The 15,127-nt window shown below is 46.7% G+C and overlaps 1 protein-coding gene across 2 annotated transcripts in view; it reads right to left on the reverse strand.

Moving 5' to 3' along the window:
* Positions 1–15,127, reverse strand: part of IMPDH2 (inosine monophosphate dehydrogenase 2) — a 357,233-nt gene that overhangs the window by 18,482 nt on the left and 323,624 nt on the right. For both annotated transcript variants that reach the window (XM_086939329.1, XM_086939328.1), the window contains one exon: positions 9,330–9,413. In XM_086939329.1, coding sequence (XP_086795455.1) covers positions 9,330–9,413 — 84 coding nt within the window. The remainder of the gene's footprint in view (positions 1–9,329; positions 9,414–15,127) is intronic.

The following is a 15,127-nucleotide window of genomic DNA, read 5'->3' on the forward strand; positions in this document are numbered from 1 at the left end:
GCTGGTAAAAAGATCACAGCCCAAAAAGCACCCCTGCACCAGACTCCCCACGGCCTTGTGTGCCCAAACAAACTATGCCTAACCAAGCCCCAACTTACCTCTCGAAGTGGTGGTCACAACCGGAAGACCTTCGTCCCCAAGCCTGTAGTGCCTTTGCAAACCAGAGGTTCCCTATTAAAAACAGGGCGCCACACGTCGAAACACCCGGCACATGACCGTCCTAGTGCCGCAAAGGATGCACCCTTGGTGCTACTTTGTTTCCCCATTTGCCCTGAGCTTAAGTCCAGGAGCTTTGCTCCCACAACCAAGTGGTCTGCTTGCCAGGAGCCACCAACCAGAGGCCCCCTATTCCCAATTGGATAACATTGGGCCACAGCACTCTGCACCCAGCCACCCTAGTGCCGCTGAGGGTGTAGCGAGTGTGCATCCTTGACCCTGGGAGAACCCTTGTTCTAACCCCAGAAGCTCAACTCCAAAGACTGATTACTTACCTGGTAACCGTTAACTTCCTTTCTCTCCATAGGAACCTATTGACTGTTTTTCTCAGTACAATGTTTTAAGTGTGAAGTTGATTTGCATAGAAACTTGAAAAACAAAAATTGTGCAAAACTGACTATATTTACCGTTTCTCTAGGAATGTCCCAGTGTGATATGTAGGCATATCACACTGAGCAGAAAAAGTAATCACAAAAGTAACGTAAAAGTAACTTACCTGTAATTTTTACTGCACAATTTATACAGAGTATATGTACAGCATTCCACAGTATTGCATTACCAGTAATTCAAACTAACCATTTCAAAGTACATTTACAACTGCATTTCAAACTGTATATTTACTGCAAAGTATTTATCAACTGTGAGAAAGTGGCTCTATATATACTGGACTAGAATGAAGTACAGTGTGTATAGAGTCCACCCCCAGAGGTAAAAAAGAGGTAAAAAAAGAGGTAAAAGTCAGAACTGACCTTACTCTCCAAAGTGGTAGCTTGGTCGAGCAGTAAGGCAGTACCAGAGGACAGTGTAAAGCATTTGTTGTACACACACAGTCAGCAAAAGGTTTCACACACTCAAGGACTGAACTCCAGGCCAATTGTTTTTATATCTACAGATATAGTTGTTTTATTTTTAGAACCAACAGTTCTAAACATTTACTTTTCTCGTTATGAGTACTCTCATGTAGTTACTTCGCAATGAAGCAATAAAGTTTGTGCACACAATTAATACAGTATTGACAGTAAGCAACACAATCCTAAAATACACTATAGCATTGAGTTCAATGAGTTTTCCACATGTAAGTACAGTTGATTACTAAACAGATTACTTTAGTAGTCCCAGGACCAGATCCTAGATGCAGTCCTGGGGTCTAAGCTGAAACCAGATTAGCAAAAACGTTTTAATGTAGTGAATTTTCCTGAATATAAAGCTGTTTGAAAAGTTCACACTTAGAAACTTTTCAATGAAAATCCGGCAGGGTTATCCAATGGGAGAAAATTCAGGTTGCAGGTAAAGTACGATCGCGTTACTTTTGTAATCCAGCAATGGTCTCCTGGGGCCAGCATTGGGGTCTTCACTTAAAACAGGTAGGTAATTGCGTTTCAGTATTTCGTATGATTTTTAAAGAATATTTCAAGTTTTCAAAAGTAGACACTTAGAAGAAATTTCCTAGAAAAACAGTCAATGGGTTCCTATGGCGAAAATACAGATTACTAGTAAACCCGGTACGGATTACTTTTACGGTTCAGTACTGGGCTGAAAGGTACAGTACTGACTTCTCCCCTGGTCACAGGTGAGTATTTCGGAATTCAGCTGATTTTATATGAATATTTTCAGTTTTCAAAACTTCACAGAAGAAATTTCATAGAAAAACAGTCAATGGTTTCCTATGGCGGGAATTTAGATTACTAGCAAACACTGTTGTGATTACTTTTGCGGCCCAGGGGAGTACTTCGGATTTCGATATTTGGCTGATTTTAGGTGAATATTTTAACATTTCAAAACTTCACACTTAGAAGAAATTTCACAGAAAAGCAGTCAATGGTTTCCTGTGGAAGAAATTTAGATTACTAGCAAACACGGTTGTGATTACTTTTGCGGTCCAGTACTGGGCTACAAGGTACAGTACTGGCTTCTCTCCTGATCACAGGTAATTCAAAATTCGTTATTCGGTTGATTTAGATGAATATTTTAAAGTTTCCACACTTAGAAATTTTTTCGAGTCAAACCAGTCAATGTTATCCTATGGCAGGAAAGTGAGTCATCAGTTTTCAGGTGAGTACTCGACTGGTGAAGTTAAGGTTCTGGGCATAGACTCAGGGTCCCCCAGGGTCATGTAGGTACAGTTAGTACACCCTCAGCGGCACAGGAGCGGCCGGGTGCAGAGGTAGTTAGGCCCAATGTTATGCAATGAGAGGCAGGGGGCCTGCGGTTGGTGGCTGCTGGCTAGCAGGCAACGCGGCTGTGGAAGCTGGGCTCCTGGTCACTTGCTCAGGGCAAAGGGGGAAGTAGAATAGGGTACAGGTTGCACTGCCAGGGGCACTCGGGCGGCTGGGTGCAGAGTGCTTTTGAGCAGTCGGGCGCTCAATGTTATTCAATGAGGATCTAGAAAAGGGGACAAAGGCTGCAGGCTCGTGGACGGTGGATCTACAGGAGCGACCAACACTTCGAAGGGTAAGTTGGGATCTTGGAGGATAGCAAGGCACCCAGGAGTTGGGCACAGGGGGCGCCGTGTGCAGGGTCTTTTGAGGTCGGGAAATCTTACCACCTGCTGGTCGCGGCGGAGGGGTCCCTTGTCCTGAGGCTGCAGGAGTTGCCTGGGTCGTCGAGGAGGGTCCTTGGGCACTGAATTCAGTGTTAGAATTGCCGGGGGGATGTCCTTACAGTCTTGGTTAACTCCAGCACAGGCCAGGCTTGGCGGGTGCAGAGGGTGCAGGGTTTGCGGTTCCGGGCTGATGTCAGGGCTTGTTACTTGCTTTGAGCAGTACCACTGCTCGTGGGAGACCCAGGTACTTAGAGTCACAAGGCAGTCAGGTCCTCCGGGGTTTTCGAGGTTGCTGACCACTGGAGAGGCCGGGGTTTAGCAGGAGCAGGTTAGAGGGTGGACAGGCCGGTAGGGCTGGGGCCAAATCAATTGGTGTCCTCATCCTCTTAGCAGCTGCACGGAAGGTCTTGTTTCTTGTTCTTTCTTGTTTCGGTATCTGGATCTAAGGAAGGAAGGTTCAGGGAGCCCCTAAATAGTAAATTTAGGGGCGTTATAGGTAGGGCAAGGGCAGGGACCAATGGGTCCCTGTACTGGGTTGAGTACACCCCCAAGCCTGCTCCTCTCCTGTGGGAGGGGGCAGGAGCCTGGCTGGGATTGGGCAGGGCTCCTCATCTACAAGATGGCTGGGGCCCGGGGTCGTGCTTCACCTCGCTTCCTCCACCTGAGGGGTGGAGTTGGCAAAGGTTGGCACACCCCCCTTCCTGACGTAGTTTTTACCGCCAGTCTTCCCGCCAGAGTGGGGGTAGAACGGGTGTGGGCTAGTTGCTGGGTACAGCAAATGGTCTGGAGAAGCTCTCAGAGGCGGTATGCCTTTGAAGCTTCCCCCTGTCCATCCTGGGGGAGGAGACACAGCACCTCGCCCAGGATGTGCATTGTTGCAGGCCCAGGGGGGCGAGGGGCTCTCCTACCCAGGGGTCCAGCAACATGTCTGCTGGGTGGCAGCCTCTGCAGCTACTCAGCCCAGACGTGGATTGTAGGGTAGGTTTCAGGGGGCATCTCCAAGATGCCCTCTGTAGTGAATTTTACATTAAATCCCACACTGGCATCAGTGTGGGTTTAATGTGCTGAGAAGTTTGATATCAAACTTGTCAGTGTTTAGTGTAGCCATTATTGTGCTGTGGAGTTCGTAATGACAACCTCCCAGCACCATATACTCTTAATGGCATTACTGTACTTACAGTGCCCAGGATTGGCCCTGGGTACTGTAGGGGCAAAGGGCTCATGCACCCGTGCTCACATCACTGGCATAGGGCACCCAGCTAGAGGGGTGGCTGATGTATGCCAGGTCAGTGGGGTTGTGGCATGGCACACAGGGATGTGTGCCATAGAGGGGGGGGGGGTACTACAACAGGAACTCACTTTCTCACATCAACCTACCTGTGACAGGCTTGCTAGGTTCCAGGAAATAAAATAACTAAAAGAATATTTTTATACAAAACCAATTGGTCTGAAGCTCAGTCTTGGAGTGTGTGAAACCATTTGTTGTTTGAGTGGGTACAATAAATGCTCAACACAGTCCTCAGATACTGCTTTACTGCTCGACCACACTACCACAAATAGAGAGAGGTGCTATCCAACTTTACCTCTGCCTACCTTTGTTCCACTGGACTCTGTGCACACTAAACCTCACTTTGGTATAGTTTAAACCGAGCCAGATTCCTATAAATGGGCACTCAAAAAAGAGATATAGGTCTATTCTGGAGGTATGCATCTATATGTAAGCGTATAGACGTGCACGCTAAATTGGAACGTTGTAGAAGCAATCAATAACAATGTTTTGTACAGAAGCATCAAGCGGGTTGATGTGGTTATTATAGTAGATCACAAACGCCTTTGCTGCATAGCAGGCTCTCGTGGTAGGACGTCTAGCCTCTGATAATCTTCTGCCAGACTGCATGAATATAAAGATAGCCAAACTCTAAGACTTCGGGAGCCAGATTGCCAGATTAAGTTGACTGGGGTCTGGATGTCTTATGTCTCCATGGCTCTGTGTGAGAAGATTGGGTGCAAGACTTAGTTTTTGGTGAGGAACTACTGAGAGTTCCAATAGGATTATGAACCAAGGTTGACGTGCTCAAGTGGGAGCAACAAAGATTAGGGTCAGGGACGCTTGTTTGAGTTTCTGAACCACTAATGGAAGGAGTGGGAGAGTTGGAAAAGTAAGCAAATATCCCTGACCAATTCATCAATAGTGCATTGCCATTGGACAATGGGTGGGAATACCTGGACACAAAATTTGGTCATTTTGCGTTTAGATGTGTGGCAAACAGGACTATGTGCGGGAAGCCCCACCTTTGGAAGAATGGGAGAACTTAAAGGTGTATTTCCCATTCGTGGATTTTTCAGTGTCTGACGACTGAGCAAATCTGCCATCTGACTTTTCTGCTAGGAGATATATTTTGTGATGTATGGCCCATTTGCAGCTGGAGAGCGTGCACCTCCCTGTTTTTGTATGTAGTACATGGCTGTCATGTTGTCTGTACGAATTAGGACAGTCTTGCGTACTAGCTGAACTTGAAACACTTTCAGTGCCAGAAAATTCTCTAGCAGCTCTAGATGATTTATATGAAGCTGAATTTTGTGGGTTTGGAGATGCGCTTCCCAACCTGTCAGTGATGCGTCTGCTGTCAGTACTATCTGTGGAACCAGGTCGCTGAAGGGCCGCCCTTTTAAAAGAATTTGCATGTTCCACCACTGCAGAGAGCAATGGGTGTGGCAATCTACCAACACTAGATCTGATAACTGACTGAGCTTGGTTCCACGGACCTGCTAAACATTCCTGTAGGGGACGCATTTGAAGTCTTGCGTAGAGGAATATAAAAATGCAAGACACCATTTCCAGTAACTGCATGAACACTAAAGCTGGTAAGCAGTGTTGAGGCTGAAACAGACATCAGGGTTTGTATATTCCGGCTGGAGTTGGGTATGCTAGAGCTTTTTGTCTGTCTATAGTAGCTCCTAGATCTTGAGACGGGGATGGTTGGGGATGGTTGGAGATGGGATTTGGACAGATTTACTGTGAATCCTAGCTCGTAAAGCAATTGCACAGTTTTTTGTGTGCGGGGTAGACAGCTGTTGTGCGAGCTGGCCTTTATGAGCCAGTCGTCAATGTATGGGAAGACATGAATATGTGGTCTTCCTAGATGGGCTGCGACTACTGCCAAGCATTTTGTGAAAACAATGGGTGCAGTAGTTATTCCGAATGGGAGGACTTTGAATTGATAGTGCTGACTGGCTACCACAAACCTGAGGTATTTGCGGTGCGCAGGGTGTATTGGAATATGAAAGTAAGCATCCTTTAAATCCAGAGTGGAGAGAAAGTCGCCTTGCTGAAGAAAGGGAAGCACTTGTTGGACTGTTACCATATGAAAATGATTCAACTGAATGTATAGATTTAGTTCTCTGAGGTCTAATATATACCAGAGAGACCAGTCCTTTTTGGGAATTAGAAAGTAGAGGGAGTACATCCCTGCTCCCAGGAATGGTAAAGGGACTGGTGCTATTGCACCTTTCTGCAACAAAGAGAACCTCTTGCTTTAGAAGGATGAGAAGTTTTTGTGACACAATATGTGACCTTGGAGAAATGTTCGGTGGAGTGCTTGTAAGCTCCAGGCAATAACCATATTGGATAATTTGTAGAACCCATTTGTCTGTTGTAATCCTATTCCAAATGGGTAGATATTGAGAAAGACATCCCCAGACAGGAGTGGAATGGTCGGGCGGTATGGAAAGGAAGTCACTGTTTGGTATTTGCAGGGGAAGTGCGTGTTGAGTTACCTCTGCCTCTTCACTTGCCGTTGTTTACTCTATATCCTTCGCTGGAAGCACACCCAAAATATGGAACTCTGTCCAAGCAAACATTGGGACTATCCAGTCCTTTGTAAAATTCAAAAGACTCCTAAAAGACCTCTTTCTCAACCATGCATTCTCGAGCAGTTAACCTTCACTGAAGCGCACACCCATGCAATGCAATCCGCAGCACCTGGACACTTTGTCAACAACTCTATCTCCTCCCAGAGACCCTCGCCCCGATCATGGTTCAGCCCTAGACTATGTACGCACTGCAAGGCTTTGCAGGACTTGCATACCTCAATGCAGCATCCACGCTGGGACTTACTAACCATCATGCGTATATTTGCCTTATTTTGTGATTCTCTCATTTTAACGGTTGTAAAGCGCTCAGATACCCTCGGATCTGGCCAGCGCTATATAAAACTCCCGATTAAATAAATCCACCTCTAATATAAGTTCAGGAAGAGGGTGATTGATTGTTTCCCTTGTAAGAGGAGGAGGGATTGTCTGTAGACACATTTTTGGAGCCGCCCATGTAAAATGAGCGACGAAAGGACCCTCTTTTGGAGGGGGATTGTAAGGTCCCCATGGAATTCGCAACTTCAGTATCCTTTTTCATCTTTTCTAGTGATGTATCGACAGCCGGACCAAAGAGATGTTCCTTGTCAAAGGGTTGATTAAGAATAGAGATTTGTACCTCGCTCTAGTATCCTGAAATTCTTAATCCAGTATGTCTACAGAGCAGTACACTAGTGTTTACTGCCTGAGCTGCTGTCTGCCTGATCTAGAGCATACCTGATAGAGGTATTAGTTATTAATTTGCCCTCTTGAATAAGGGCACTAGCTCTAGACTTATGTTCATCAGGAAGAAATTCAATGAGCTTTGAGCTCATAATGAGCTCGATCATACCTTGTCCATAGTGCTTGAGCATTGGCAATGTGCCATTGATTAGCTGCTTGTGATGCTACGCTTTTGCCCGAAGCATCAATTAATATGGACTTTATCAGGAGGAGGGACTTCACCTGTTCGCGAATGCCCTCTTAGTAGGGTTGGAAACTACCAGAGTCCAAGGATAGCTGGTCTGATATATACAGGGTCATTAGGTGCAGATTTTTAGCTTTTAGTTTTTCTCTACCCTGGGAGTGATGATTCTAGCTCTTACAGGGTCTTTAAAGATATCAGTATGTTAAAGCATACCCATTAACATTGGTTAGGTTTGTATAGCTCTTTGAGTTGACCGTAGTGTGTCAAACAAAAAATCCTCCTCTAAAGTCTCTTTATGAAGCTCTACTCCATGATATTGTGCCGCTCAGTTAACAAGCTCAATATATCCAATGTTATCTGGAGGCGAAGGTCTGGATGGATATAGGTCGGGTCATTATCTGGTTGAGGGTCAGCATTCGATTTCTCCCATGGGTCAGTATCCTGTGGTGTCTAGTCATCATCCCCTGTATCCTGTGGGTCAGATGATGGTGGTGGAGGAGAATGTGTAGGTGTAATGAGTAAATTTGGGTTTTAGAGGAATGTGGTAGTCTTCCTGTAAGCCCATTTTTCTCTTCTCAGGAAGTTTGGCATGAATATGTCCAGTTTCTGGATGAATCACAATCTCCTGTTTCGGATCCGAAGGTGGAATATCCGTCCGAGGCTCTTTAGTTGAAGTACTTTCTTTAGACACCGGTTTTGATGTCGAAAGTTTTGATGCCAAAGTTTTCGGCTCCGAAGATTTAGCCTTATGCACCGGTGGCATGGAAACCAGAAGGTGTTTGGATTTCAACGCTGAAGGTTTCGGGTCGGCACCGGCGTGGGGACGAGTAGAGCCCAGGCAGGAAGGCTGTTTATTTTTCGGCAGCAAACTTCAAGGCGGGACACTCGAAACCTTTTCTCTGAGCGGACCTTGGCCCAAAGGCAGAGAATGGACCGGAGCATTTTTTAAGGAGGAGATGGTAGAGGAAGGAAGTGTCTTTACTTACGATCCGTTGTCCTGGTGTGAGGTCTTCGGCATCAGAGTTGGCTTCAGACACGTAGATGTGTTGCTCCTCTATTTCGGCTTCCTGAGCTTGTGAATCTTTATGTTCAGACTAGTCTCTGCGGAGGTGCGTGGCGGAGCCACTTTGCTGGTACATTTCGTCACATCGAGCCAGACCACACTGTCTTCTTCGATCAAAACAACCGACACGCGTCGCAGTCGGTCTTCATCATGTTCCGGGGACAGGCAAAGGTTGCACACTTCGTGCAAGTCAGTACGCGGAAACTTAGCGGGACACCCTGGACAGAACTTGGAGTCCGTTCCTTCGACTGATACCGACTCCAGCGCGGGTAGGCCCAACGGCCTTCCACAAATCTTCGGGTCTAAGGTTTGAGTGTCAATACGCAGAGAATGGAAAACGCGATCGATAAATAATACAGTCGAGGGTATTGGATTGCATGTCGAAGAGGGCCCAAAGAACGGTGCTGAACCAGACCACAACAATTCACACCCAAACCCAATGGTGGAAAAAACAATCTAACAATGGAGTCGATGCCTATGCGCACTATCACTGAAAGGAGAAGTCACCTACCTCGTGACTGGAAAATACTTTTTGGAAGAAAAATAAAGTGCAAACATCCAGACCCAACACTAGATGGCGATCTATGCACAGCATATGATCTACAACCTCAAACATACATTTCTATGAATAAATAAAATACCTTATCAATTAAAAAGTCACAAACTCTTAAAGATAAAACAACATCTTGATAAATGTGGAACACTAGCGTTAAAAGATTATGAAAACTTACGAGTGAAGACCATGTACGCCTCCTTCAACCTGTGCAGACATGGTTCTCTTCTCAAACTTTAACTCTCCAGAATACATCATTGCTCTGAGAATCCAAAAGAAAATTTCAGTTGAAGGACAGGTCCTACACTTCAATATGGGCACTAAAGTGAGACCAAGTAAAAAGTTTAAACTCACCTAAACAAAGTACGCCAACCCAGGAACAGACAAAGCTGATAACACATCAATTGCAATCCCCACAGGCATTTTTGTTTGAAGCGGCATGTATACACGAAGAACGAGTTACTTACCTTCGGTAACGATGTATCTAGTAGAGAGTCTAGCCGCAGATTCATTAACTTAGAATATCCCCAGGCGTCAGACTGGATCCAGAAAACTTTTGTCCCCAGCAGTACCTCTGCTCGCTGAGGGGCGGTGTCACCCGGCTCAGTCCTGACGTTGTCCACGAAACGACATAACGGTGCAAGACCCTACCCTCCCCCCCTTCTGCCCCCCCCCCCGGCGTGTTGACGTCAGTTTTCTACAGTCAAACTTTTCTGATCCACAACGTGGACCACGACAATGACTGCAAGAGTATAGGAACTGTTTGTCAAAAAAAGAGCAAAAACCTTGGAAAACAACTGAGAAAAAAATCATAAAATGAGAAAAACATGTTGAAAGAGTACTCAAGACATGTAGGGCACACCGAGCACTCGTCCCATCAAAGCAAAAAGCTGTACCCCCCTCTAAGAGGCAACAGCAGTGGAAACAAAAGGCATGACGAAGGACAGTTTGTAACCACAGGATGGAACTGTATGAAAAACAGACTAACCACATGACAGAATTGTAAAGGACCACAAGACTGGAACCACATGACGCACAGCAAGTAACCAGAAGGCATAACCACATAGAACGAGGGGGAATAAACGGGGGCTGGAGGACCAATGGCACACAAAATGACAACTTGCCCAGAGGTAGATGACTAGAGTACCCCTCAGGAAGACCAAGACCACCTGTAAGAAGGCGAGGTGGTAGAACCCCACCTGGAAAGGTCCTCGCAGAACAGGGAGGATGGGTGGGTGTTAAGGAATCTACGGCTAGACTGTCTCTACCAGATACATTGTTACCGAAGGTAAATAACTCCATCTGATAAGAGAAATCTAGCCGCAGATCCCTAAACTTCAAATAGATGGAGGGTCTGCGACTGAAACCTACCAAGTTCCAGAGAACTTATCTGTCAAAAATAGTGACTAAGCACAGTGGGAACAGAAGTGCCAGCGCGGCTGACATCAGACCTATGAAGCCCTGGAAGGGAGCATAAACAAGGGGAGGCAAAGGCACCAAAATCCGTCAGAGGGCGGTCCGAGAACTCCCTCGTCCAGACAGGGACAAAAAGAGACACCAGAAAGGAAGTTGCAGAATGGAACAAAGTTCATAAACTTCTGCAAAAAGACGGTGACTGAGCACCAGATCCTCTGGATCAGCCAGAGACTGAGTCCCAGAAAAAGGAGAAGTTAGTATGCCATCGTCCAAGCATACCCACTGAGCATTTAGCCAAAAAGTGAAATAGGAGGGGACAGATATCACCATGCAGAGAAACTGAGTTATGACTACCAGGAGATGCAGGTATGTGGATGAAGGGTACACAGAAGGAGACAAGAGTGTACCATGAGAGCCACACCACAGCTGAAGAAAAACCCAAGGAATGGGATTACCAACAGCACGCATGTGGTGGCAAAGCGAGGTGGGCGCATCACCACGTAGTCACCCTGCCAATCGTACGGCAAAGGGAACCGGCAAGCCAGGGACACAGAATACTCTGTGCCATAAGAGAGAGAGAGGGGGGGGGGGGGAGAGGAGGGAGAGCAAGAGAGTGAGAGAACTTAGCGAGAGAGAGCAAGTGGGAGAGCGAGAGAGAGCAAGTGGGAGAGCGAGAGAGAGAGAGCTAGAGAAGGGGGGCGGGGGGGAGAAAGAAAGATCCGGGGTGAAACCCCCGATACTAGGACAAGGAAAACCTAGTATACATACTCACTGTGTGTATATAAATCATGATAGATATATATATATATATATATATACACCCAAGACAAAGACGTATACATAGATATATAGAACAAAAGAAGGACACAACAGTATCTAAAACACCAAAAGCGACAACATCCCCCCTTGACGGGAACGGAACCGTGGCCCCCCGTGAGACAGGCAGGGACACTGACAACCACACTCGCAAGGAAGGAGTGTGAAAAACACAGAGATCTGTCAGAAAAGGTTAGAAACAGTCACATTTAGACACTGTACAATGACGAGTATCCTGAAGAAGAATACTTGCACCGTAACCTACATAAAAGAAAGTAACAGTGCCACTAGTTAGATTGGCCATTCACAACCTGTGAAATACTAGGAACGGAACACAGAGCCATGGAAACAGAATGACAGCCCTGACCCACTAGGCCATGGTGAATCAGAAAACATCTGCAGAGGCCAGGAGAGGAAGGACCTGAACCCCTGCGCGTAAAAAGCAAAGGGACTGGAGTCCCTGCCAGGGAAGTGCATTTAGGAGAGTAGAGTAGAGTCTGCAATCCTATCCTCACCCCAGATTTTTGCTTTTTGCTTCATTGGTTTACGACTTTCCCTGGCTGTGGGCCTGCTAATCAGACCCACAGTCTAGCTGTTCTCTCTCCGAATTGACACACATGTACTTTAGGTGCACTTACCAATTGGTATTGGGTCACTCTTGTAAGTCCTTGTAAAGTGTACCATAGGTACCCAGGGCATAAGTGCACCCAAGGCCTACCAGGGGCTGCAGCATGTATTATGCCACCCCTGGCTGGCCATCTAAAGAGACAACTGGCTGGTAACACAGCTGGGGCAAGGTGGTGTAATCACCCTTTGCTGTAGATATAGTATACCTATATCTAACCCCAAAATGGACACATATACTCCTATAAGTAACTCCTATGGCAGGCCTTATCAATCCTGAAGGCAGAGTGCTTGGAATTATGTGAGATGGTGCTCTAGCATGAGCTGAGCCAGTCTTCAGCTTTCGGAACCATGTCCTTATAGCTGTTCCATGATAACGCTATACCATATACTCTTAAGTGCATTATAATCCTCGCGGTTATTGCAAACTTTGGCATAGCATTATCGAAACATGTCGTGGAAGGTGTCATACGCTTTGGAATACTACCCCCTCGCCAGTTCTGGCGACGGGGGTAGCATTCTACCCTTCTAGAGGGAAAAGACATGTATGTAACTGTAACCCCGGTTACAGTTAACCCGAGCCTCAGCATCACAAAATGGATGCTGCTGCCACAGACAAGTCTGACCTCCTGCTGCTGGGAGTCCTTCCAGCAACGGAGGCCTGGACAAAGTATTTCCTGCCTGGGGAGGTACTAGCACCACCCCAGACAGGACTTTGTGTATCCAGATAGGCAGGGCTGAAAGGAATGAGACATGCCTGGGGCACACAAGCTGTCACTGTGCATACCCCGGTTCAAACCAGTTGCTGGGGCACTCCAGCCCCAGCTCTGGCGCGAAACCGGACAAAGGATAGGGGGTGTAACCACCCTCCCTTCCTGGTCCAACCCATGGGAAGGACCTAGTCACTAGTACAGCCCCCTTTAGCAGAATAAAGGTAGGAGCTGGTCCATCTCCACATTAATTATCCTGTACAACTCTACAAAGAAGAAACTCTGGACTTCGACGTTCTGCTCCACAGAAGACTGAAGAAATCTCCCTTGTGGCCAAGGAGTGACCACCCTGCATCTGCAGGCACCATCAAGCGTCCTAGCGGTTCACTTTGTCGTCCTTCCTGGTGGAACCAGACTTCAGAGCCCGACGAGACCCGGACTTCCAGACCTCTCCGACCTCAACTCACATCTGCAGCACAGCTGAGATCCGTGGGTGCGACGAGACACATGGGACCGGCCATCTTGAAGGAACTGCACTTCGCTTCCAGCACGACCTCTGAGGCACCCTCGAGTGAGTGCTTTGGGGATTGAGAAGCCTCAGCTCCTGCACCAAAGACCAGTCCTCCAGCCTCCACGAGATCTGCGTGGGGCCTTTCTGCCTGGTTGCTGCTCGACGCGTTGTCTGGTCACTTGCCGGCTGGCTTGTGGCCTCCTAGATGACGAACTTTGAAATCTAGACCACTTGTCTGGTTGCTCCAGACTGGCCCTTGCTTCCTTCCAAAAGAGAAGTACCCCGGACCCTCCTGGTCCGCACCAGATGCCATCTTCACTCACCGCGTGGGTTGCCTTTGCCAAGGCCTGTTGACTCCGATCCCGGAACCGACACTGCCGACAGCGAGAGCCTGCGTGGGACAGCTCGTGCCTCCATCCTGGTCGTCAAAGACACCTCCTGGTTCACGTGGCTGCAGAGTCAAGTGTCACCTCTTCACCTGATCGCGACATCTGGTTCCTTCTTGGTTCCACTCCGGTCACTGGCTAGTGACTGAACATTGTCCCCTCTGCCCTCAGGTCTCCATCTTCCTCGATCCGCCCTTGGATCACTCCGGACATCTTCCTCCTGGTCGCCTGCAGCATCTTTTTCCAAAGCTCCATTGACTTCAACGCGGAAACCCAACACTTTTACACCTATGCACCCGCAGCCCGTGGGTGAGGTAACGAGAGCATTTCGGTGCTCATAGGTAGATTGACTCTCCTAGTGTCCAGGTATCCTGTAGTTTGTCTCAACCAGTCGGAACTGTCCTTACTTACCTATTTCGTAATTTGTTCATGCCCATTGACTTTGCAATGAAACCCGCATGTGTGTTCTAACACTGCACACGTGCCCCATGGGCCTCCTGCTCCTTACCTAAGGTTAGGGTAGTGTAGCCCCAGCGATTCTACAGCCTCTGGGCATCCTCATTTCTTCTATCGTTCTACTTATACCATTTACTTAGTATATGGTTTGCCGTGCCCCTAGGGCACCTTTGTAAATTGTGCGACTTGGTGGGATTGTGTGGGATGCGGTTAGATTTTAAATACATGGGCCCACTGAAGTGATTAATGTTCCGAATGTGCTTAGAGTAAACATGGGAGATGTAATTAAACAAAATATACGTTCTGATGATTGGGATATTCAGGCCGTAGAAGCATTGTTCTCTGATTTGAAATACTATGCTGCCTTTGATGCAGAGGATCTGTATTTAGATTCTATTAATTCTGGTGATTTATTTTGTTTTCAATATTATGGTAATCATTTTTTGCATAAGACAAATTCCAGGAGGGTTGCTGTAAATTATACACAGTGGGAACATTGCCCTGCTCCATTGGGAGGCAGCTCCAATACGTTTCTGAAAAAATACACTTATTTCACAGATTTAAATCAATCAAATCCTGAGTCATTTTATTTCAAAATGACACAAAAGTCCATGTCCAAAGTTAGACTTACCGATACAAAATTGCTGTATTCGAAGTCCTTTCTAGACAGATTAGCTGTAGATGGCTACGAGTTTTGGAAAGGAACAATTGACCTTAAATCGGTTTGGGGTACCAAAGATTGGCAGGTACAAGGCACTGAGGCTTTGCACCGTGCATGTCTCATCCCGAATCACATGTTGTTTCTAAATTCATCCATTTTCCAAACAACATGCTTTGGATTGGCTACTTCTAAAAAATTAAATACACCAATCATCCCAGATTTAGAGGAATATTCAGGTTGGGGTAATTATACTGAATTGTCCATTCATGAGTTGCAAGCTCTATTGCACAATTCATCCTTTAACGTTTCCAGTTTGGATTCCAAGGGTTGGCTGATGTGGCATAGGAGTGCTGACTCTTGCCAACGTCGTTTTCTGGGTTTGGCTGAAGGGTTCAC

This window comes from Lissotriton vulgaris, chromosome 9, assembly GCF_964263255.1.
Source record: "Lissotriton vulgaris chromosome 9, aLisVul1.2, whole genome shotgun sequence".
Lineage (NCBI taxonomy): Eukaryota > Metazoa > Chordata > Amphibia > Caudata > Salamandridae > Lissotriton > Lissotriton vulgaris.